Here is a 25,091-nt window from a genome sequence, read left to right on the forward strand (position 1 = left end):
TTAAAGATTGAGGGACCGCACATTGGAGGCTCCATGTTGCTAAGTAGCAATCCCCAGGCACCACCTTCTGGAGACTACCATCCAAGTCGGAGCAGTTTTCTAAATGTCCCCAACTCAGACAGTCTCCACAGAAAAGATACCATGGTCAGTGGTATTGAAAACTGTCAAGAAGAGTCAATAGGGACATACTCCCTCTGTCTGTCTCCTGACATAGATCATCATACAGGGAAACCAAGGTGGTCTCAGTTCCAAAACTGGGCCTGAGCCCTGATTGAAACAGACCTAGAAAATCAAGAATGCCTAGAGTTAGTTGGCAACCTATCCAGAACAAGTTGAACTCCACCTCTGACTTGTTGGGATAGAGCTTCACTGTATTAGCTCGTATTCCAGACTCACCAATTTCACTGCCTCACCTGACTCAGATACCAAAGATTAATAGGGTTGGGTGTCATCAGCATGCTTCAGATAGATGTTAGAAAGCATCGGAAATGAGTTGAAAGCTTGCAGGCCCCCACAACATAAATGCTATAGGGCTCAAAAGCAGTCTCCAGGCTCCTCTTCCTGGAATGGAACCACTACAACACAGTGCTTCCAATCTCCCATCCCAGAGAGTCTTTACAAAAGGATACTGAAGGCACGGAGGTTAATAATATGAGCAAAATTGCAATATTCTACATCTTATTGTGCAGTTTTTAATATATAATGAATTTTGCTAGTCGGGGGGGGGCAGGAATTCTGAAATCATGCCTCCAACCACTGAAAATCTTATTTAGTCATCTCTCCAACTTCTAAGGTTTCAGTAGATATTGCTCACAAACTTTCAAACATAACTTTACAGTTATAAAGTCTAGAAATATGCTTTTTAAAATTTTGTTTAAAAAAAAGAGAGAGATTGATTCTCGGGAAGGTGAATTCTACATCTCCTACCATATTCTGTTCTCCTATGGGACCACAGCATACACAGAGTCTTGATCATAGACTTTAAACTATGTATACCCAGTGTTTTGCTTCTCTTTGTATAACTGTCTAGTAAGGACAGTAAGAGCAATGGAGACTGGTCCATTAAGGCGAGTGGGGCACTGCCCCATCAACCTCAGTCTGGTCTCAGCCAGTCCCCACCTGCCTGCCTTCTTATTTACAACCAGGCCAGGGCCCTGGCTGTCCACTTCCTTCTCCTTAGTCTCAGTGTTGCCCTTGCGGTACTCAGCAGGGAGGAGGAGGGGGACAAAACTAGAATGAGTTTGTTCTACTTCTCATTGGCTCTGGCTTCACCTACTTTTTAAAAATATATATCTTTTAATTGGTTTTTCAAACATTAATACAATAAGAATATATAAAAAACAACATCACTACTGTGTAGAGTGGTATAGCAGTCAGATGTAAGTACAAGGCATTTCCCATCAAGCAGTTCAATCCGGACAGCAAACCATAAGGTATCACAATCAAAGGAAAACCTCCTTCATGTCAATCTAATTGTATGTAGCCCTGCCATAAAGAGGCATGTCAGGGGGTTTGGTCCCTGTCTGTTCCATCGACATAACTGATGAAGGGAAACCATGTTTGTCAAACTGATCACGTTTTGAGAGCCCCCGCCCTATCCACCTATATTGTTCTGGCTCTTTCTGCTGTTGGTCTCCCTGCCTTCTGTCCCACCTGTTTCAAGGGGCACCAGTCACCAATGAGTAAAGGGTATCAGGTATTTTAATTTTGTATTGATGTCTTAAAAACATTATTTAAATTAATAGACAAATATATGGAGGATAGGTTTATTGGTGGTTGCAAAAAGGTGCAACCTCTGTGTTCTCTACTATATATCTGCCTGTACTAGAGACTAACAATTGGGGGTGGGGACAAGGGTTGCCAGGCTCAAGGCCTGAGACTGATCCTGTATCTTTACGAGAAGAGAAAGTCAGCCAAGTGCAGGTGTTCTTGCAACCCTGTGATGGGAAAAACCACAAGGTGGAATTCTCCCTTCCCCCTGGCACAACTTTTAAAGATACAGAAGACCTCTTGGAGGCCGGGTCTGGCAACCAAGAGGTCTTCTGTATCTTTAAAGGTTGTGCAGGGGAAGGGAGAATTCCACCTTGTGGTTTTTCCCATTCCAGTGTTGCAAGAACACCTGCACTTGGCTGACTTTCTCTTCTCGTAAAGATACAGGATCAGTCTCAGGCCCTGAGCCAGGAAACCCTAGCGGGGACGGATACCAGCATAATTCCCTATTTGTGAACTTTGTTGCTCATCTGCCAGAGTATTTTCAAAATACTGAGCTAAACATGACCTACTGGTTGGAACTATTATATCAGTTCTTAGACTTTTTTATTCCAACAGGCTTTTGGGATAGAAGGTGTTTAGGATTGTGCTTTACAAGGCTTGTTTTATTGTTTTATATTATTATTTGTATTATTTTAAATTGTTTTCAGATTTTTAAGTGCCTTTTATGGTTTTAAGGTTGTCCATAGTTTAATTGTATTTTAATTGTATGTTTTTCTATGTTTTTAACTACATGTAGTTCTATTTGTAAGGTGCCCTGAGTTTCAGTTTGGAAAAATGGCGGGGTAAAAATGAAGTTTCAATTCAATTCAATTCTTGATATCCTTTTGTTTCAGCACAAGCCAAGTGAAACAGAGGGATGCATCACCATGTAGAGGAACCACGAAGGGCGAACCATGCACCAATAAGGCTCTTCCGTTCACTAAACATTGTTTTCAACGTATCTTTTTTGTTGTACACCTGTTCATATTGTGGATTGAAAATGTAAATAGTTACTTCTGGCTATCTCCAGTAAATATTTCTGGAGGCGTTCCTGCTAATTTCTCCCAATCTAATTTGCTTTGCACTTTTCCACATTGTGCAACAAGACAGCAGGGTGTGAAGACTGTCCCTGTGCCACTGATTTAGATGAGAAGCATCTGTTAGATAATGATAATCTTCTGTAAGGTATGCTTGTTTGTACCACAACTTGTGACTTCTTGCTGAGAGATATTTAATACAGCATAATGTTAGCTGGACAAAATCGATAGACTTGATATAATTGGTAAAAACAGAATGAGTTCAGGGACAGATGTATTGGCCAGTATGTCAGCGGTAGGCATGTATCATAGAATCTGCTAGTTAAAATACTATAAATAAAATTGCTCTAAACTTAAGCCAGATTTGAAGGACTGGGGCAGTGTGATAGCTACAGATATATCCTTATTCCTCGGTACTAATCTTAGGGCAACATGGGCTGTAGGATCCATGTTTTTTGCCCTCGCCCTAGTCTACCACATTGAAAGAATGAGAGGACAATCTGGACCATGCACTGGCTTCCCAATACTGGGTCACTGCAGGTTACTGAGAAGGGGAGGGGGCAGGCCAGCACAGTGCAGGCGCAGCTGTGGAGCCAATGTGACATTGCTGCCACTGTATCTGCACTATCCTCCCTGCTACCTCACCTCTTTCCCTCTTGATAACTGGCAGCAAACACCATGTCTGGAAGCCAGGTGAGCAACACAGCCCCATCCCACCTGCCCCACTGATCGCTACTGCCTGCAGTTCTACCGTCCCCAGCAAGCCTCTTTGGTGTAGCATCAGATGATGACATCAAGCCACCTTCTGATATGGCACAACCTTCACTTTTCCAGTCTGAACCACATCAGGCAGGGAGTTGCAGGTAACTTGTGGGAGTGCTGAGATATTATAAAACTTTGCACTGCTGCTCAATACTTCATTTCAAGTTAGTGGCTGGTGAGAGAGACTTGGGGAATCCATTATTAAGTCTGTGCAGTTGTGTCAGTTCTGAAGGTTAGGGACCCAGAAACAAAGGTAGAACCTGGTAGGAGGCAGGGTGCAGGAACTGTTTAGGGATCTAGTCCAGCATTTATAACTGCCTCACTTCAGGTCATTGGCATCTAGTCAGAACTGCATAGGTTAGCACTATTGTATACTTTCAGGGTGGAGAAACAAACAACGTTCCAGAAATTATCCTGTATTGGTGGTTAAATGGAAGCACAGAGCTGGCATTGACCTATGTGAGGTTGGCTGGTCAGTTTCCACAGAAAGTCTTAATTATCTCATAACTTAAATTGCCATAAAGGTTTCAGCAGGATGTGAAACCTGGAATGTGAAGTGGTAAAATGACCTAGAATGAATAAGAGATGAAAGATGCATAATCCTGAAATATCAACAGAAGAGAATAAAGATCAGGGAGAATGCAAGTTCTTATGTTAGAAACATAACACAAAGAATGTCACAAAGAAAGACCCTCAGCATGAGGAATTGCAGAAGCAAAGAAAGGAAAGCTTCCAAATGCAGCAAGCCCAGCATTTTAATGCGTTTTCTCTCTTTCCCACTCCTCCCTCACCTTAAATCTCTTACCACGTTTTTTCTGCCCCTTCCTAATCACAACTGCAGCCCTAATGTTAAAGGTTTAATTTTTAATTTTAAGAACTGAGAATTATAAAGGGAGTAACGAAGGTAAGGATGACTAAGTACAGAAAGGAACATTGTAGATGAGATGGGAACAAAGTATTTGAAAGAAAATGCCATGCAGAATATTGACTGACTATTGAAAAACTTTAAAAATCTGGTGTCAGTGTGGCTGTTCACAGACTAGAGTTGGTCAGTTAAGATACACTAGTGGACTAATTTACATATCTGACAGCCACAACATGATTATCTTGGATATCACACAAGGCCACCGAGCTCAGAGGCAGGAGGTGCCTATGGGAAGGCATCATTTGTGTTTGAACCAGCACTTCCACATAGAGGCTGTACAGGCTGTAGCATTAGTGCAGCAGCCCTTGTTTGAGCTGCCCTAGAGACAATTCATTAGCCTTTCTCTCCTAAATTACTGCCCCACGTTTATTCCATCAAGGCAGCCTTTCCCAACCAGTGTGCCTCCAGATGTTGTTGGACCACAATTCCCATCTTTCCTGACCATTGGCAATGCTAGCTGAGGCTGATGGGAGTTGTGGTCCAACAACATCTGGAGGCACACTGGTTGGGAAAGGCTGCATCAAGGAGTCCATGGGTCTGTAACCCACATATGCTTGCTCGCTATTACACCTGAAATAGCAATCATGTCATTGTTCCACATTGGCTCCATTCAAGTGTTACTTGCATGCAGGGCATCAATATAAAGAGTGAGGAGCTTTTAACCCCACACCCGACATCCTTCCCCCCCCCCAGGTAATCATGTGTTGGTTGTATGAAAAGAAAGAACAATGTGCGAGTTCCTGCTCAAGATGACTAGGGGTTCCATGTGATTGGGATGCCTGGTTGTGCCAGTGTCCAGATCACGTAGAGCCCTTATGTGGAAGCAAGAACTTGTGCATGTTGGTCTTTCTTTTCACTCAGCTGTAAATTCAGGGCAGGGCTAAAAGCTTAGCCCGGCTCCTCGCTCTATCTGCATTTGTTGTGTCTGTGAGTAACGCATGAATAAGGCTGAGACTACTTGTTAAAGAGATGAAGTGAATACCCTTCTATCAGGGTAGAGAATCTGGGGCCCTCCAGCTGTTGCTGGACTACAACTTCCATCATCCTTGACCAGGCTGGAAGTCCAACTACATCTGGAGTGCCAAATGCTCCCTCTCCCCCCATTGCCTTATGCAGAAAGTTGAACGTGTCCCTGATGGGCCATTTCAGAACAAGAACAAAGCAAGTGAAGTGGCTGTCTCAGGAAAACACATCATGTAAACAAGCTTGTAGTGGAAGATGTCTGCTGCCAATTCAGGGGGTGGGGGGAATTAGAATGTACTCAGTTTATACAACTCTTCTGAGCAATATAATTTCAAATCAGGCTTCAAAGTATTGACTTCCTCTGTGTCATCTTTCAAAAAGACAGGAAGAATTTTACTATTTTTATGTCTTCTCATATGTGGACGACAGAAATCCTGTTTAATATTTGAGTATTGATTCTCATTAGTTGGTTAGAAAGCAAATCTATTTATTGCATTGCCCCCAAAGTGACAGTATTGATTAAGAATCTCCAGGCACACAAACTCATTAGCAAAATAGCTACTTCCATAAACCCATCTTAATAAATTATAAAATCATTAGCAGTTCTGCGGGATGGCAGTTTTCTGCTTTTTACTGTTGACTGCACATCTTCCATAGTTGAAACATAAATGACATTTTAAGGAATTGCTTGAAAGTTAGATATTAATAGGGAATAGAAGTCAGGGTTCTGTATTTTACTCTTTATAAATCATATAGCCTCCTCATCTGCCCATTGTAAGTTATTCCTGACACAGATATATCTAGATATCCTCTTGAACAGGTCACAGCAGCTTTTCTCAAGCTGTACGGCCAAGTTTGCAGATGGACAGCAATGCTCCGTGCCAGTTTTTGACATTACGCATCAGACACCCCTGTGTGAAGAACACGCCAAAAAAATGGTAAGAATATTTGCTAGTCAAAATACTTGAAGAGCAGATAACAGCAATATTTCTAGCAAACCACAGGATGACTAACTAATTAACTAACAAAATTTATATACGGCCTGATTGCAATAGAACCTCTAAGCTGTTACAAAAAATTTACAATTATCAATAAAAGACAGTTAAAACAGGTATTTAAAACATTTAAAAGACTATTAACATCAGTGTGCAGCATATTATACTTTCACATCTCCCTTCAGAAAGCTGAGCTCTGATACAGGCCACCACATCATTTCTAATAAAAAAAATGCCATATCATCAACCTTGACTGAGCTCATCTAAAGAATTATGGAAAAATGTTTCAAACCTCCAACAGTCCTATGCAAGCTTACTTGGAAGAGGGTCTCACAGAGTTAAGTAGTCCCAATTAAGTATGCATAGGATTGCATCTGAGAAAGATTTCTGTCCTCTTTGTGTGATTCCATCATATCTTCTGAGAGAACACAAACAGGCATAATCTTACATGCATTAGCCTGGAATGCTTTGTTGAGGTGGAAGCTGAGAGTGTTTCAGTTATTTCACACAGTTCCCTTCCGTTTTTGAAGTAGATGTTGTTCCCATTTATGTTGGTCAGTAAAACATAAGCACTCACCATTTTAACTAAGGTTTTCATCTTTGCCCAGACGATCTCCAAACTCCTCAAAGGCTTCAGAATTATACTCTACCTCAGCCTTTCCCAACCAGTGTGCATCAAGATGTTGTTGGACCACAACTCCCATTAGCCTCAGCCAGCATTGCCAATGGTCAGGAAAGATGGGAATTGTGGTCCAACAACATCTGGAGGCACACTGGTTGGGAAAGGCTGCTCTACCTTTTCCCTTTGATAAGCACAAGAGTCATATACCCTAGTCCTCATAGTAAACAACCAGAGGCTGAATTTGGCTAATTCCAGGATCATCTCAGAGACACTCATTTTCTCATTAGGCAGTTTCTTGAGGCTGGTTTTGGCTCCTCTAAGTCATGTGTGGGGATCCAGCCTATGGAATCTCCCCATCTGACCCACAGTGTTCCTTCCTCATGCCTCCCTGCCCCCCCTGAGGAAATGTTCAAGCCTAAATGCAGTATAGGCCATTTTTATAAGGGTCCTGTTGGCTCCAATAAGAGGCTTTTTCAAACCTAACTCTGTGTGTTTGGGGGTGGGTGGGGAGAGGTTAGAGTATGAGGCTGGGTGGGTGTAGTGTGGGTGTCCCTGCCCACAACCATCTCTAGCCATACTCACATTCACTTTTGCCCTGCCCATTACTAGAGTGTGCCCCTCGAAAGGTTGGCCACAAGAGAATGTGACTCTTGGGCCCCACCCTGACCTTACCCACTTTCAGGATCCATTCCTTTTAATTGTAACAACTTGACAAACACTTGCAACATCAATATGGACATTGTCAGCACATGATTATGTCTGCACATCCTAAGGTTCTTATTCATGAATCAGTGTGTTAATATGTTCTCAGTATTTTGCATTTGCGTATGCAGTTCTATTATTTCTGGTGGCATGGCATTGTGATGCACCATGTTGACTGTCATAAGTTATATTCAAAGAAAAGTAATTTGATCATTTCTAACTTTGATCTCTGAGAATCATTATTTCTGATTCAGTGCCATCATAAACTTCCTGAAGTCCGTATTTTAAACTTTGAATTTAGAAACAATTCATCCTGAATGGGCTTTTGATTCCTCCGTACAGGTAGTACAAAAGAGAGTGCAGCTTGTTTCATGGTTTACTTTTCAAGTTCTCAGTTGTCTGTTCTGACTTGTATGACATAGAAATGGCAAGATAAGACAAAAAAATGGCTTGCGCTTCATTTGTTGGGTTTCCATTCTCATTCTAAAAGGATAACTTCTTGAGAGGAGACAGCTGCCGTAAAGTTCAACATCAGCAGCAGAGGAAACCCAGGAAAAAAACAAAGCCACCTGCTCTTACCAAAAAACACAAGAAGAAGAGAAGGCGAGGGCCGCGACGTCCCCAAAAACCAATTCCTCCTGCTGTGCCCCAAGGAAACCTCAGTATGCCCACCAGCGTGTCACTGCCAATGGAAGTCTCCCATATACGGTCAGAGTCCAGCAATGATTCATTTTCTAACTTGACCAGCCAGTGTTGGAAAAGATAGGCCAAGAAAATGAATATAGTCTATGTTATCTGTATGAGGAATAGGAAAAGTTCTGTGCATGCTTACTTGTAAGTAAGCCCCATTGAACACAGTGGGATTTACTTCTGAGTTACATAGTTAGTTGCCAAGTTATGTTTACTTTCACACATTGTTGGGTTACAGCTAGCAGTGGAGAGGTATAAGGTTGTAGGCACTCATTCTACACACTTGCAGAGTGATCAGTTGCTCACTTGCTATGTTACCGTGCATTGCTGCCTGGCCAGCTCCCCAGGTGGTATTTATCGTGCCTACTTATAGACAGTTTTGGCCAGACTTTATGACCTAATATAACCATTCTTTGCTACTGATGTAAATGCTCTTTTCATGCATTACAGTTCTTTTTTTCCTTAATAAATTGACATTACCAAGTAGGGAGACTTTTGCTTTGGAATGGCACATTTTTACAACCTTAAGTATCACAGAATATTGAAAAAGCCAAAATTGTGTTTAGGTTTCTGATGCATATCTTCCCCAAATAGTGTAGAGCAAATTAGTGTGAGAATTAAAGAACACTACTTCATAGCTCCTTTCTAGTAGTTTAATAAGCCAATTTAAAGAACAACTAAGCTGGAAAAGCAGCAGGTAAGTCTGTGGATGTATTCTCACTATTCTGCATACTCTGGTTTAGAGGATGATGGCCTGAGAGAGATCACTGTCTTCCAGACTTTTAATACAGAGGAAAACTATATCCTGAGTATCAAAGCTGGAGGCATAATTAATTCTTACAGTCAAGAGACAAGTGTATATATTTTCTAGATCAACTCCCAGAATCTCCTCCTTGCAGTGGTTAATGCTACTTCCTGGCATGCCTCTCTTTCTTTTGCCCAGCCAGTTGGGGCTCAGGAGTAGAACAATGCTTTCTGGGCAATGCAACTGTTTCAGGGATTCTTCTCCAGCTGCCAGTCTAAGAGCAGGCTGAGTCAGGGAGCATGCCATCACTTTTACTGCTCATATCTGTGCAAAAATGGGGAACCCTGCAGTCTGGGTTCTCTCCATTCTAAAGGGCATAGAGGGATGGAAGTGTCCAACTTGTCTTAATTTTCAAGGCACACTTAAGCCTCTTGCATCACACTAGTGGTATGAATGGCACACAGTTTGGGAATCACTGGTGTACATTTGTGCAGTGCGCTCTTCTGTTGTTTTCTGTGCCAAGCATTGGCACAGCAGGGTTCAGTAGTGCTACTGTACCAGTGTGAATATCCTGCATCAGCTTTTTTGCACCAGTAGAGGTAGAAAAGAGGCAGGGCTGCTGCTAGTCCCAGTACAGTGATTGTAGTTGCAGCCATACATTATCTCTAGGCTAAAGACTTTGTCTGGCAAGAGCATTTTCTAGTAATATGATCCTGTCTCCTTTCTCTATAACATCGCAGTGGCTTCATACATTCAGGCTATGTTTGGGGTGGGAGAAATATTTTTAAAGCAGAGAGGGTGCATTATACATCCAAGAATAGATCAGCGCCTAGCAGCGAGCATGGTACCAGACTGAAGGGGGTGACTGTCTTCTCTGTCTTCCTAGGAGCCCTTCCACACCGGAGCTGAGTACAGATGAGCTGCCAGATGACATTGCCAATGAAATCACAGACATTCCACATGACCTCGAATTGAATCAGGAGGACTTCTCAGATGTCCTACCACGGTTGCCTGATGACTTGCAAGACTTTGATTTCTTTGAAGGTACCTTTTCTCTCTTGTTTTACGCAAAGAGACCAAGCTTCCTACATTATGATCGAAATATCCAGGAGTGTTTGTCCAAGTTGCTCTGCTGCCTAAAAACATAATAATTCCATGCTATTTTACCTGAGTATCTGAAGGGCAAACTGGGTATTGAGAACTTCCTCCAAGTCATTCTCCATGCCCCACCTTCTGTAGTGAGGTGGGTGGTGACTAGGAATAGGGCCTTTTTGGCTGTGGAACCCATTCTGAAGGCTTGTCTGGTGCCCCCCCCCCCACTTTTTGCTATCACTTTAGCACCTTTTTCATTTTTTGAGACATTTCTAACAATCTGTTAATGTAATTTTAACACGCCTCTTTCTTTTATTCTGCTGTGTTTTATTGACATGTTTCACTGTATTTGTATTTTTTTACATTTTTATTATCAGGTGCCCTAAGAGCATTGTTGAAGTACAGGTTAGAAATGTACTAAATAAATAAATAAAAGTAGATCAGAGAGAAGTGCAGGTAATGCACAATTCTAGAAACAGCTGAGCATCAGCTGTATCTCTCTCTGACCCATTTATGCATATATGTTTTCCCTAACCTGGGAATATCTTGTATGAGCATTCTAATATCATTAGATTGCAACATAGGAATTAGAAGTATTATTTTTTTATTTGATTTATATCCCGCCCTTCCTCCCAGTAGGAGCCCAGGTAAAAGAGAGTGGCATGCCTCTCCTTATTCTTGGTACTATACAAATATAATTGGCAATAGCATTCAGTTCATTAATTTTTACTCTTTTTATTGCATATCACCCACCAATATAAGTGAAATTAATAAGTCTGGAGCTAATACTGCCAATGAGCCCAACACAAGTCCAAACAATGCAATCCATGCAAATATATTTTGTGATGTATGGGTCATGAAATTACAGCCTACACACATTGGGAATTGTGTGCACATACACCCTCACATAAATGTGCCAGACCACTGTGCACTTATTGGTGAGAGGGGAATGCCAGCTGCTTCACTTAAGATATACATCTACATAGGGCTATGGTTGTTTTTTACTATGACTCCTTTGTTGATGTCTTTGATTATAATCTTGCTTCTATATGTGAATGGCCATTGTTCTTCTTTGTCACAACCTGTGGTTGGCTAATAACTACAGTATGACACAATAGCTTTGTATACTGTACATTTCAAAATAAAAAAAATATTATCAGGATAGCAAGTTCTCCAGATGATTGTTGTTGTTATTAATTAGATATATATCCTGCCCTTCCTAGGAGCCCATATGTGTATTAGTGTAACGATCCCATGGAATAAACACAGCCCTACTAATAATGTTCCAATGTATGTTACTTGGGAAACAGACTCCATTGAAAAATATTGCTGTTAAGGCAAAATGAAATCATATGAAAGTTCTGCCTTGGCAGCTCTTTCACCCGTTTAAGTCACCACTTGGCATTGCAGTCATCAGGTGATAAGCATGCCTGTGTGAGCATAGCCTTGTTGAGCAATACCTTTGATGCAAAAGAATTTCTTCTAAGCCAGTAATGTGTAGTGGAATTTTTTCCACTACTTACAGCTTTTCATAGAAACTTTTCCACTTTTAGAAATGAATTGTTTCATACAATTAATTAGTAAGATAACAATAATGCACTCAAATCCTGCTTGTGGGGTTCCCACAGGCATCTGGTTGGCCACTGTGAGAACAGGATGCTGGACTATATGGGCCTTTGACATGATCCAGCAGGGCTCTTAATGGACACAAGTTCTTAATGGACACAATACAATTCAAAGTGCACAACTGAAATGGATACATTAAGACCCAAATATAAAATTGTAGTGACTATTCCTTGGGAGCGCACATATGCACACAGCTGTTTAGACATGCTAAAATTAGTATGTTTACAGTTTTCATTGCCTTCCTGTTTTCTCCTTCCAAATAAACTAAGAGAAGTGTGTACTGTTAATTTGCCATGCCTTAAAACATTGATAAGTACTCCAATAAAAATAATTTCCAAGTAAAGCTTTGCATTTGTTTGAATGCTGTTGTTGACATCATTATTGTTGTTAATTTTAAATATTCCATGAACAGCTTACAAGCAAAACAGTGCTAAAAATAAAATAATTAAAAATCAACAGAACAATAAAAATACAGGAAAAACTTTTGTTACAGCAGAGGCAGCATAAGTCAACCCAGATTCTTAAAAAAAAACTCCACAAACATTTAAAGTACTCTAGGTGCACTTTTTAATTTTTTTCTCTTAATAAAATATTTCAGTTCAACTACTTTTGGCTGTTGAAAAACTTTTGAGGCATTTATTCATTATGTAAAATTAACTTGCCATAGTTTTAAAATGTTTTTACTAAATGTAAGTCAAACATTCTAGATCAGGTTAGAGGAGTGGAAATCTTTTCAATTGAAATTTTTCCAGAAAATCCCATCAGTGTTCCAACCATAAGTGGTCTGCTAGGCAGAAAGTCAAACCACTCTATGACATGTTGGTTCATGTTAACAGGCTGGTAACATTTCAGTGGGCTGAAAATAAACACATGTACTCATACATAAAATAAATGAAACAAATGGATAAATAGGGGTCAAGCTAGATGTTACACTATCCATGCAATTACCAGTTGCATCCATGCAACTACCAATTGCATGAACAGTTTTTAAAATATAAATTGCAAGTGTGCAAGGTCCAGTCCTGATCAAGACCCTGGGGTAAGGGACCCCTGTGCCTGTTATTTGCATGAAGAGAGCCTTCCTCCTATTAACATTTCCTCCCCTTTACTTTTTGTAGAAAATACAACAACCTGTGAACAACCTGTAAGGTCTAGTTTGGCCACAAGTACTCCAGTGCATTAAACAATTTGGCAGCTTGTCTCATATATTGTCACATGTATCCATAAGAGGTATGGTCATTACTTACTTTTATTTTTCATTTAATGCAGGTAAAAATGGAGACCTACTACCTACTACCGAAGAGGCAGAGGAGCTGGAACGGGCCTTGCAGGCTGTGACGTCTCTTGAGTGCCTGAGTACTATAGGAGTGCTCACACAGACAGATGGTGTGCCAGTTCAGGAACTATCAGACAGAGGGATAGGGGTGTTTTCCACAGGTGCTGAAACTTCAGGAATTCAGTCCTTGAGTCGAGATGTCAACGCAGATCTAGGTGAGCTGCTGAATGGGCGTATAGTGCATGATGACAATTTCTCTAGCCTGGACCTGGATGAGAGCTTGCTCCGTTCTGCTACCTTATCCAACCCACCTACGCCCCTGGCAGGGCAGATTCAGGGGCAATTCTCTGCTCCAGCCAATGTTGGCCTTACTTCTGCCACTCTGATAAGCCAGAGTGGGCTTGGGGAGAGAGCCTTCCCAGGACAATTTCAAGGACTTCATGATGGCAGCCATGCCTCCCAGAGGCCACATCCTGCCCAGCTGCTAAGCAAGGCAGACGACTTAATCACCTCACGACAGCAATACAGCAGTGACCATTCACACTCCTCACCCCATGGAAGCCATTATGACAGTGAGCATGTGCCGTCGCCCTACAGTGATCATATAACGTCCCCCCATGCCGCCTCCTATTCTGGCGATAACTTGGCAGCTACTTTCTCCACAGAGATGCCCATCATAGCACAGCATCTGCTCCCTTCGCAACTGGAGGTGCCGCTTAGTGGGGTGGTGAATCCCAGAACTCACTGGGGAAACCTCCCTGTGAACCTTGGCGAACCTTCTCCGTTCAGCAACCTGCTTGGTGCAGATGGACACCTGCTTTCCACTTCCTTGTCCACGCCACCTACCACATCGCACTCAGAGACCACGCAGCCTGCCTTCGCCACCGTGACCCCCAACAGCTCCAGTGTGCTTCCGGGGTTACCACAGACCAGTTTCAGTGGCATGGGTGCTGGATCTCCTGAACTCATGGCCTCCACTTCCCCAAAGCAGCAGCTTCCTCAGTTCAGTGCAGCCTTTGGCCACCAACTGAGCTCCCACAGTGGCATTCCCAAGGACCTGCAGCCCAGCCACAGTTCCATAGCTCCTCCCACAGGCTTCACAGTAACAGGTGCCACAGCTACTAGTACCAATAATGCATCTGCTCCCTTTACCACCTCCAGCTGAGCTCATCTGCCTGTGAATTTCTGGCAGTTGGGGACCTTATGTTCCCTCCCACCACCGCCCCACTCAGCTCAATCTTCTCTTTTCCTGATTTTTGTCATCTCCTTCTTTTTAAAGACTTTTTTAAAATTTAGAAATAAGAGGGGGCAAAAAGTCCTGACTCAGTACAGACCAGGGTTTTCCTGTCGCTGTGCTCTGCTCTCTTGATCTTATGTGCTGTTTATGTATTGGTGCTCATTTACTCCTGGCAGATTTTGCTATACCTACCCAGTTAAATGTCCCAGTTGAGGAATACAGCGCAGATACTGGATGTAAATGACCTTTGATGAGGAACCTGTGACCCTCCTAGATGTTGCTGGACTAGAGTTTCCATAATCCCTGGCCTCTGGCCATGCTGGCGGGAACTGGGGTCCAACAACTCTGGACAGCCACAGAGTCCCCAGGCCTGCCTTAGACTGAGAAATGAGAAGGTGGATATAATTGACCCTAGAACCAGAAATGAGATGATACCTCAGATAAAACTAATGCAAGTCCCTAGATCTCAGATTGGAGTTTTCAGTCCCATTACCCTTTGGGTACGAGGAGGGGAGTTGCTTTATTTTTAAGAGTGCAAATGGGATGAAATGTAGATCAACCTTTTGATTTGGTATTTGGGCATTGTAGAATTAAGCCCATAGTTCAGCTGTTAATTCTGTCAGCTTAGCAATGGGCTCTTGACCTCTTCTATGAGTGTAAGGGTATGCGTGTGTATTTGTGTATGTGTGTATTTGTTGGGTAAATGACAGTTCTTTTCTTTCCTGCCCTAAGAAATCATCTCAAAACTAGTTGACTATTCATACTGCAAGCTAATTTGAAACTGGCAGAACTGTGTTACCTTTTTCCTTTCAAACCAGTATAAGATCAGAATGAGTAATCTTACAAAGTCATCTCCTGAAAATTCCTACAGCAGTAGTGAGCCCATATAGTGCTCCATAGTTTAGAAATATTTAGATATTTTAAAAAATCTTTTGTGCAAAGTCAGTTGTGGGAAAGAACAGGTATGCTAACTAGAACATTAGCTGCTGAACTTAACAAAAAAGTATAGGCATTTTCCTGTCTAATCAGTGGTCTTGCTAATAATTAATATATTTCTAGAGTCAGGGATTTTATTAGTATCACTTCAGGTTCCCTGAAAAGCCACAACAATCAAACTGTAAGGAGTTTGTCAGAATAAAGGGAGCTTCCTCCACAAAACATTCTTTATCAAGCATCCTGCAGTTAATGTCTCTCCTACTTCCTCTCCCCACTCTATACAAGCCTTGCAGCTGTGGTGATTTTGATTTTCCCCGCCCCAAAAAGAGGATTGTGCCATTTGTTTTCTCGTGAAGTCAAGTTCTGCTCAGTGGAGGCAATTCTTATAATTTGTATTTGTTATTTTATTTTTTCTGGGGTGGAAATGGAAAGAATGGCCATCTATTCTTAAGAACAGGCTTCATTATATCTTATGGTAACAGATTTGGACTGTACATAATTTCATCTTCTTTTATAATAAAAAAGATATGAAGATGGAAGGCACATTCTAACAGAGTATTTTAATTGGTCTGAGATTGGGAACAAGAAATAGCTCAGCTTTCCCTTTGTGTCTGAAGCAGTTATTTCCTGTCCTAGCTTTTCTATTCCACTTACAAATGGTTCACAAGTAAAAATATCGTTCAGGCATCCTGCTACTCCCAAACCTTTGGGGAGAGGAGGGTTTCAGAAATTGCTGTCCGTATCCCATCAATTCAAACTATTGCCGCCTTTTTAAAAAGACTGCTTATTGTTTTGAAAGGGTGAGAGAGTTTGCCCCTGAAAAAGTGTCACTGGAAAACATTTTGATGCTTTTGAACCTTGTGAAATCTTCCTCCGTCCCAACATTTGAAATTGAACTGTATAATAAACACCAAAGTGTGGTCCAAATTATATTTGTAATGTATCTGTTTTAAGCCACATAAAGAGCTGAAGTAAAGCTCCTTGCATTGTCCTTATTCTACATTAATGCACAGTGTATTGTGAAACAATGCCCACCCCTCCCCACAAAAATCCTGGTACTTGTGCTAAATAGAAAAATTGTTTTTGCCCTGTTGTCCTCCTGTCTCTTTTGTTTCCATTCAAATTGAGTAGGTGAAGATGATTAACTCTCGCAGGAAGGTGATTTGGTTTGGCAAACTACATACTTCCCTTTGTAATTTATTCTAAATATTATTTGGCACTGTGTATCTGAAAATGCAATGGAATGCTTGAGATCCAAACACTGACATTTTTATGCATGAGCAATAGCTTTTCAGCCTCCCTCTTCCTGTTGCAGCCTCTGAAAGTCAGGGGGACCCAGGGCCACATTCCATGAAGTATGACAGATTACTGCCAGAAGACAAAACAGGCAAGCTGGAGATGCAAATAGGCCAGTTAAAAATTTGCTACTTCTCAATGATGTTCACAGTCTGTCTTTAAAAAGAAGCAAGCATAGTTCTGCTCACATTCAGGGCAGTGGCCTGTATGCATAACTTAACACAATGACATATCTGTATGTGACACAGTGGAAAAGTGTACAAGGCTACAACAGGCAGCATATAGGCAGAAGACAAGTATGCATGCACGTCAGGTTTGAAAGGTGGGGATGTCCTTGTTTTAATCTCAGAGTAGGACTTTAGGATTTCCATAACTTCTGTACTGATACATTGTTTTATCAAATGTGACCTGCAGCAAATCCTATTACTCCACTGCATTCTCCAAATATTCTTGATGCTACTAATACTACACTTTCTAAACACTGCCTGGAGGAGGAGGAGCCAAATTATGGACCACAAATATTCTCCAAACAGAATTTCTTTGTAATGTATATTATTGCAGGAAGGGATTTTCTAGGTTCCTAGCAAAATTTGGTTCCTGGTTTTTTACTTTTATTTCACATCTCTTGTTCTTGTGAATTCTTTTATTTTTTGTTTTAAGGAGCTTGGATCACATCCAGTTGTACGACATAACTTACATAAATGGAGAACATGATGTTTCATGTGTGGTGAAGGAAGGTGACATGAGAGAATAATATCCTCTAAAAGTCATTTCCCTGTAAAGTAAGACTGTCCCTAGAGGGTATTCTTTCAGAACGTTTAATAAAATAACTCGAAAAGAATGCCTCAAAGTATGATGTTCACAGGAAACCCCCAATTCTTTATTCCAGGATACTAAACTGTTTGTTGCGATCCTGCCTTATAAACAAATATAAATTGTAAAGTTTAACACACATACCTTTTTTGTAAGCTAGAATTTTAAACTGACATAAGAAAGAGGTAGAATAATTGGTTCTCACCTTTTGATATCCTTTTGGCAAATTTTTTTTTTAACTTGCTTTGTTTTATGTCTGTTGCAAATGATCTGCTGTATGGATCCTGGCTGGTTTTCTCCAATCTCTGCTGCTGTTCTGATTCTGTACATTTTAGCTTTCTGGTTTTCTCTGAATTAAGAGTACATAGTACAAATGAGAAAGAAAGGAGCCTGCTTTGCATTGCCACTGGAGGGCAGCATTAGGAAAGCTTTTTCCTCCGTCTCCGCGCTCTGAAATTATGAAAGAATATTTCCTAGAAAGTACAATGGAGAAAGTCAAAAATCAGGGCTCAAAAGAGAGAACAAGAAAATAATTCAGTGTAACTCCTCTCTAATTCCTTACAACACTCGTGTGTGCGTGTGTGTGTACACATATATACATACACAGACACACACTGCAAATGTATGAGCTAAATTAATACAATGAAGTTGGTCTATTGATGTGTCTTCACCTTCTTGTTGGTGGGCCCCATTTTTATTAATTACATACTTAAGGTCCCCAAATCTGTGCTGTCAAAAAGATAGTGCAGCTCACTCCTAGACTTAATATACTACATTATGGAGTGGGCAGATTTACCCTGCATCAACTCTCTAATTAGCATCCTAAGAAAACAAATAAACTAGGAAATGGATCCACCCTGAAGATATGGGCAAAAGGGTTATGCCAAGGAGTGTCTATGTACATTGAGCGAAGGGGGTTGAACCAGTTTCTCTGAATGGTGATATCACTGTCCAGTTTTGGACATGTCTCAGGGATTCCTTGTGGAAATAAAGGCAGTTAAAATAATTTTCAAGAAGTAGTTTCAAACAGTTTTGCAGTAGAATGCCATCAAAGCATGAGCACTAGAAAGCAAATGCCCTATTCATTTTTGTATCTCAAGGGGTGGGGGTCATTCTCTTGTTGAAACTCTGCTCAACTCCCAACATACTAAAAATCTTTTTTCTCTCCCCCACCCCATGATGCTTAGCTTTAAGCTTATTTAAGGACACCTTTGCCCTTTCTGCCCTGCTGTACTGCGAGTGTTCAGAATACTTATTGTAGATTTTTAAGAGAAAAGGTATATTAATTTATGCTATTAACATCACCTCATAAATTATAAGTTTTATACTAAAAGCTATTGAGTGTAACGAATTATGTTGCATATGTGTTTTAATAACTATAAAATTACAGACATTTTTTGAAAACAAAAATTTGCCCTTACCCACCCCTATGAAGCACCTTTTTTACACTAGATCTTTGCCATGTCAAGGTGTACAGCTATTCTTTGCTACCTTGCAGATATAAATATATAAATAAAGTTTAAAACATACAAGGAAAATGGTATCCTGTACTGACAAACATAAAATTCTCCTTGACCCATATATTCTTCCTTGGAGGATACTTCTTGTTCTGCAATAATTTATCTGTGGTTTGTACCTATGATGATTAGATTTTTTTAGTTACAGGACAAGTAGATCAAATTTGAAATCCAATTACTGCAGCTAGGAATTGTGAACCAAGTTTGTAAGACTCCCCTCGCTCCCAAATCTTTTCATTTCTGGTTAGTTCAACAGGTTGGAAGTTCAAAGATTGAAATATTAAATCTAGGGATCCATAGTGTCTTATTCAGGAATTTTCTCCCCTCCATTCCTCTCAAAGGAATTCCCACTGTGACTTATAAATAGAACTTGGGTATCTTGTGTGCATGTATGTATACTATACACACACAAATATGCATTGGGGGGAACTGTATGTGTGATAACATGAATGTGTATATTCTATGTAGGTTTTTTATTTTTGGGATTTGTTTTGTTTTTGTAAAGAGAAAAGTAGTTGAGGGGGTGATAGAATGTATTGTGGAAATGTGATCACTTAGTTGGCGCTCATTGTATAAATAACCAAACTACATATAGTTTTCTGTTACATGGCTTAATTCTCTGATATCATGTTTGTTTGCTTGTTTTTTAATCTCTGAATCCAATTGCATTGAGCCGTGTTAAAATGACAGGAAATGCCATGTTTCCAAGACAGCCTTTTACAAATATTAAATAAATAAAGGGGAGTTCGCCATGAGAAAATGCTATACAACTTCAGGGTACTAATAGAGTTTTCTTCCTCCAGTTTTTACTGTCTTTGTTATCAGATTATTATTTTTATTTTTTATATACTTTCATTATTTATGCAATAACATACAACAAAAAATACAACTAATCCAAATGAAAACCCTTTCCCCTCTCACCCTCCCCACTTGTTATCAGATTATGACCCCTTGTGGTAGGTGGCTTTCTGTCTCCATACTGTATTAGATTTTTCACATCAAAGCTCTATATACTGCATTTCAGAAAGGGATCAAGTGTCTGAAAAATACTTGGATGGGGGCTTTTATGTAGGACTAATGCTTCTTTCAATTGCAAAGACAACCACTCTGTCAGTTTTAGTTACTGAAAACTTGGGGGAACTGGGATTCTTATTTGGGCCGGTGCAGATGTAACTCCAGCTGCTTGCCAACCATGGATCACAAATGGGAGTGTATGTTCATTTCCCACAGCCACTTCCTACCCTGGAGCAAATTGCTTGACTCCCCTCCCTTACCTGTAGTTAAGCAGTTTGTCAGCACCAATATTGATTACCGTTAAGGCATGTCCAGAATTAGTCTTGAGCCAGGGTCTCAAATTCACGTTAAAGCCTGCTTTCAGACCTTGGTTTAAAGGAAATTAGCCTTAAAACAATTAAAGGTCTGGTTTGTATGGAATACCAAACTATAATTTAACATTGTGTACACAGCCCTGTTCCCCTCTCCTCCTCAGGCACAAACGCAAGAAGAGGGATGGAAGCATTTGCTTCCATTTTCAACTGGCTGCTGTTTGGTTGGGATGATCATATCTTGACTTAATATGCCAAAAAATAAACAAGCCTTTTACCCATGTACACAGCCCCTTCACTCCATAGTTTGAGGAATCGTACCACACAGTCTCTAATTAACCTTAGTTCTGTGTTTTGTCCAAACTGAAAAACTTACGGTTACTAGCTTCAGAACAAATTAGGATGCTAAACCATGGTTTGAAGTTGGTTTAAGATCCTGACTTGTTCTGAAGCTGGTAGCCATGGTTTCCCAATTTGGATAAAACAGGAAACTATAATGAATTAGAAACTTCCTAAAGGAAGGAGCAAAAGGGTTGTGGACACTCAAAGGTGTTATTCGTATCTTGGCTTATTGAGATATAGTCATGTGAACTGGTTGAATAACAAACCCCAGCTAAGTTGGAATGGAAGGGAGGGTGCATTATGGTCATCCAAATGCAGCTAGTATTCAAATCTGGAACCATAGTTAGTATAATCTAAGGTTTATTTAATCAAGCCAGAATTAAGAGCCACAGACAGAAGTTTACTTGTTCCAATAAAACACAGTTAACGCTAACTGCAGTTTGTCTGGTTCAGAAATAATGACAAATCACAGTTAGTTGAAAATAGAAGCAACCTCTCAGCTGTTTCAGAAGGGGAGGAGGGCCCAAGGCTTGTGCATGTAAGAATAAGTTATGTTTTACTGTTTAGTGGAAACATAGCTACTTTCTGGGCTGATAAACAGCTTAAGTGCTATAAAAGGAGAAGGGGGATTTTTGCTTTAGTGAGTGGAGAGGTTGTGGAGCAGAAATGTGTGTTCCCAGGGCCAGCTCTTGATTTCACTAATTTCAGTTAGCAGGAAGCCAAATGTGCATCTGCACCAGCCTCTCAGGATTCATGAGAGGCCTAGAACATTTTTGCTCAGTCTCATTTGAATAGACTGAACTGCAATATCCAAGCTGGAAACAGCTATGTCTTGAATGCTGCATGTTCTGTTGCTGTGAAAATCATGTCATTAAAACATCACCATCTACATTTCTTTTTGTGTACACATTTATATTATGGGGTTTTTGAGGACAGTTTTCATTGCAAAACAGGTTATATACATAAGATATAGATATACATATATTTCTTAAAGCTGATTTTCCCCACTTCCAATTCCCCCCCCCCAATTATTTTTATGAACATCATATTCCTTGTACATATGCATGCAGTGAGAAGGGGGATATGTGGATTGTTTATGGTCTTTGCTTCCTGTTATAGTTGACAAACATGGGAGGTACCAGAGTAAATTTAATTTATGGGGAAGAGTAGACTCCTTTTGTGAATATGTGTACAGAGAGATGTATATCAGATGTGGCAGCACTTCGCTGAATGTGGAATTGCCCTTTCCATGTACAAAAGATAATATGAATGTGAGACTTCTAGTTCTATAGATGTGTGTATATTTGTGTCCATATGCTAGATATACATGTGGCACACACATACAAGATATATGTTGCTATGAGTATGTGTCCGGGATAAAGATCTATGTATAGAAAGCTGAAATTGTAGTTCCACTTGAAGGGGTTTGGATGACTTAAATTGCTGTTTGATTGCTACTGCTTCAGTTAGCATGACTTTGCTTAATATGTTTGCGTTTGTTTCTAATATAAAGGTCCTCTGAGATCTTCCAGTTTCCTTCCCCTCTCTCAATGTCCTCTCTTTTATCTGGCTCTGTCCCAATCCTTGTAAAACAGACAAGAGCTCCCACTCAGTACAAGTATGAGTTAAGTCCAGTCTTGGTACTTGTGTCCAGCTTTCTTAAATCAACTCATTTTGAAGCCAATCACTTAAACCGACCAACCTTTTTTTAAGGGTACAAGTTGTTGGTTTATTATGCCAAAGCATAAATAAACCCAAATATACTTTTTATCATTTTTGTTTCTATATTCTGATGAAAATATATTGACAAACTCTTCAAGATGTGCATGCAGAGCTCCCCGTTTCCTCTTAAAATTCCTGGTTCTTACAGTTCTCTACTGAATACATTGCTAGGAGGTTGTAAATTCTCCTTAAATTCCACACAAATGCCACCTTGAACTGAGGCAATATAACATTTTATTGTTCCTATTTAATATGGTTCAGGTGATTTTAAACTTGCTTTTCTACAAATATGTTTTTCATATTAGAGCCCATTGTGTTAATCTTCAGCTAAAGACTTATTCACATGACCAAAATGCCAACCCAGCACATGGGTGACTTCAGTGTATACTACAGTGGGCCACAATTAATGGTGGCCCGTTGCTATCCAACTTTATTTTTCAGCACATAACGAGATCTGCGGAGCAAGGAGAGCTGATAAGACACTTTTCAGTTGTGTTGACTCCATGATGAACCACTTTGTTGTACAGCCACTTATAATTCACATTAAACTTTGAATGTTGAGCCAAATGGCCACATGAATTGCTCCTAAATTGAACTTGTATAGTTCTCAGTAGAAGATCCAGCCTGTTTAGTAGCATATAAAAAGGTAAAGGTGTCCCCGCACTTGTAGTGTGAGTTGTTTCCGACTCTTAGGGTGACGTCTTGTGACGTTTACCAGGCAGACCGTATATATGGGGTGGGGTTGCCAGTTCCTTCCCCGGCCTTTCTTTACCCCCCAGCATATGCCAGGTACTCATTTTACCGACCACGGATGGATGGAAGGCTGAGTGGACCTCGACCCCTTTTACCGGAGTTTCGACTTCCTCCTTCCGTTGGAATCGAACTCCGGCCGTGAGCAGAGCTTTCGGCTGCTTTACCGCTGCTTACCACTCTGCGCCACGGAGGATCTTTAGTAGCATATAAGCCTCACTAAAATTCATAACATGGTCCAGTATACAATATACCCTCACATTTGTTGGGCTTCAGTGCTCAGGGCTTCCCATTTAATCAGTAATATATTTTTTTTCTAAGTGCTGAGAGTAACTTCTATCCCCTAGCAGGAAAATGTAATCCCCTTGTGTCCATGCACAAGAGTTAATACTGTAGGGCTAAATGTTTCTGTATTTGTACATGTATATATACATAATGCACTATTTCAGGGCATAAATATATATTTATGCAATCCCCCATCCCATTCTACTTTCATGAGTATATGAGGTAGAGAGTAGATATGCTTTATGTGGATTTTGGTCCAATTTTGACATTTAGCAAAATGCTGTCCCTTCTGGAGTAGTCGCAGTTATATATAATAAATGGAAGAAAAATATTTATAATTATCGAAAGCCATTTGAAATTGACTTAACAAGGGAGTTGATTTGCTAAATGCTGCCCTGTGTCCATACGGAAGGTGCCTGTTTCTTAGTGTGGGATCCTGTTGATTGTAATGAATTGCCTTTTCCGTTGAATCCTATTTTTAAAATTGTAAAGACTTGCTTTTTGCTGTAAACAGTGCCCCTCCAAATTTCCCTACAATCAGCATGCTTCCATCACAGTATATCTTGTGCATTTAATAGCATCACTGTCACTGAGGAGATGGTATATTGAGATGCCTCTACAGCAAAACGATATTGCCTCATTATTCTGCCACAATTAACAGCTCTTTCAAGGGTGTAAAATTTTTTAATGAAGAAATGTCTGAAAATGGATCATACTTTTTATTCAGTCAGAAAGTTCTTCACTGGGAACTGTTGTCTAAGAAGTTCTCAGCCTGTTTTGTACATCACGCTGTTAAGTAACTCTTTTTCTATGTCCAAACTAAATGATTGCATTCAGGTACACACTGGAGGAGGGGTGGGGATTTAAGAACACAAGTTTTAAGCATGGCTGGTTTGAGCCATTCAAAGCCAAAATACCTTCATCCAGATGAAGCTGGAAAGAAGGAAGTCATCAGATAATTGGACACTGGCCAGAAACTATGGAAAGGTGCATTCTCGTTTTCTCTTAAGGCTGTCCTAGAAAAGATGTTGGTATTTGTGTCATTTTAAAGCTACAACCCTTTCAGCTTGATATCAGAAACAGCCTCATAACAGAACAGCTTTAAGGCAGCCATTTGTGAAGCAGGGAAGAAGCTGCAGTGGCAAAACCAAGGTGAGGCAGCAGTGCATTTTGGGAAATACAGCTTGCTAGCGCTAACATGTCCTCCAGAGAAACTGCACGGTAGCAAAGATTAGCAGCCTACACCCATTTGTTCCCATTCCAGCATGCTGATTGTTGTTCTTAGCAAATAAAACCTTGAATGATTAAAGCATAAACAACTGGTTAAAGGGAACATACTAACTCGAAGTAGCATGCACAAAAAAGCAAATATATCTTACCTAAAGGCGAGTAGATGGGGACAATCAAGAACAACATCTGTATCCCTGAAAATTCCAGCATGACTAGAAATTCACATTTTAACATATTCAGTGCTGGCAGGTTTCAAGGTAGCATTCCAGAGGTGGGTAGTGAGGCTGACATTTGTGCTTTCCTTTTAAATTGGAAGATTCACATATTCCTCATACTTCTCAATGAATGTACTGTATTACCATTAAAAAAAAACAATGAAATTATAAGATTGGTCTCCTTTGATTATCTAGTCCTTGTTTAATTGGTTTAAGGGTTTTTGTATACAGAAGTT

General features: G+C 40.4%; 1 protein-coding gene across 4 annotated transcripts in view; it reads left to right on the forward strand.

The window, feature by feature from the left end:
• The window catches only part of INO80D (INO80 complex subunit D), a 46,206-nt gene extending 29,760 nt beyond the window's left edge, over positions 1-16,446 (forward strand). For all 4 annotated transcript variants that reach the window (XM_061607900.1, XM_061607901.1, XM_061607902.1 and 1 more), the window contains 5 exons: positions 2,607-2,710; positions 6,244-6,377; positions 8,249-8,466; positions 10,080-10,237; positions 13,181-16,446. In XM_061607900.1, coding sequence (XP_061463884.1) covers positions 2,607-2,710; positions 6,244-6,377; positions 8,249-8,466; positions 10,080-10,237; positions 13,181-14,352 — 1,786 coding nt within the window. In that variant the 3' untranslated portion in view covers positions 14,353-16,446. The remainder of the gene's footprint in view (positions 1-2,606; positions 2,711-6,243; positions 6,378-8,248; positions 8,467-10,079; positions 10,238-13,180) is intronic.
• Positions 16,447-25,091: the final 8,645 nt, after the last annotated feature.

The sequence above is a fragment of the Rhineura floridana genome, chromosome 2, assembly GCF_030035675.1.
Source record: "Rhineura floridana isolate rRhiFlo1 chromosome 2, rRhiFlo1.hap2, whole genome shotgun sequence".
In the NCBI taxonomy this organism is placed as follows: domain Eukaryota; kingdom Metazoa; phylum Chordata; class Lepidosauria; order Squamata; family Rhineuridae; genus Rhineura; species Rhineura floridana.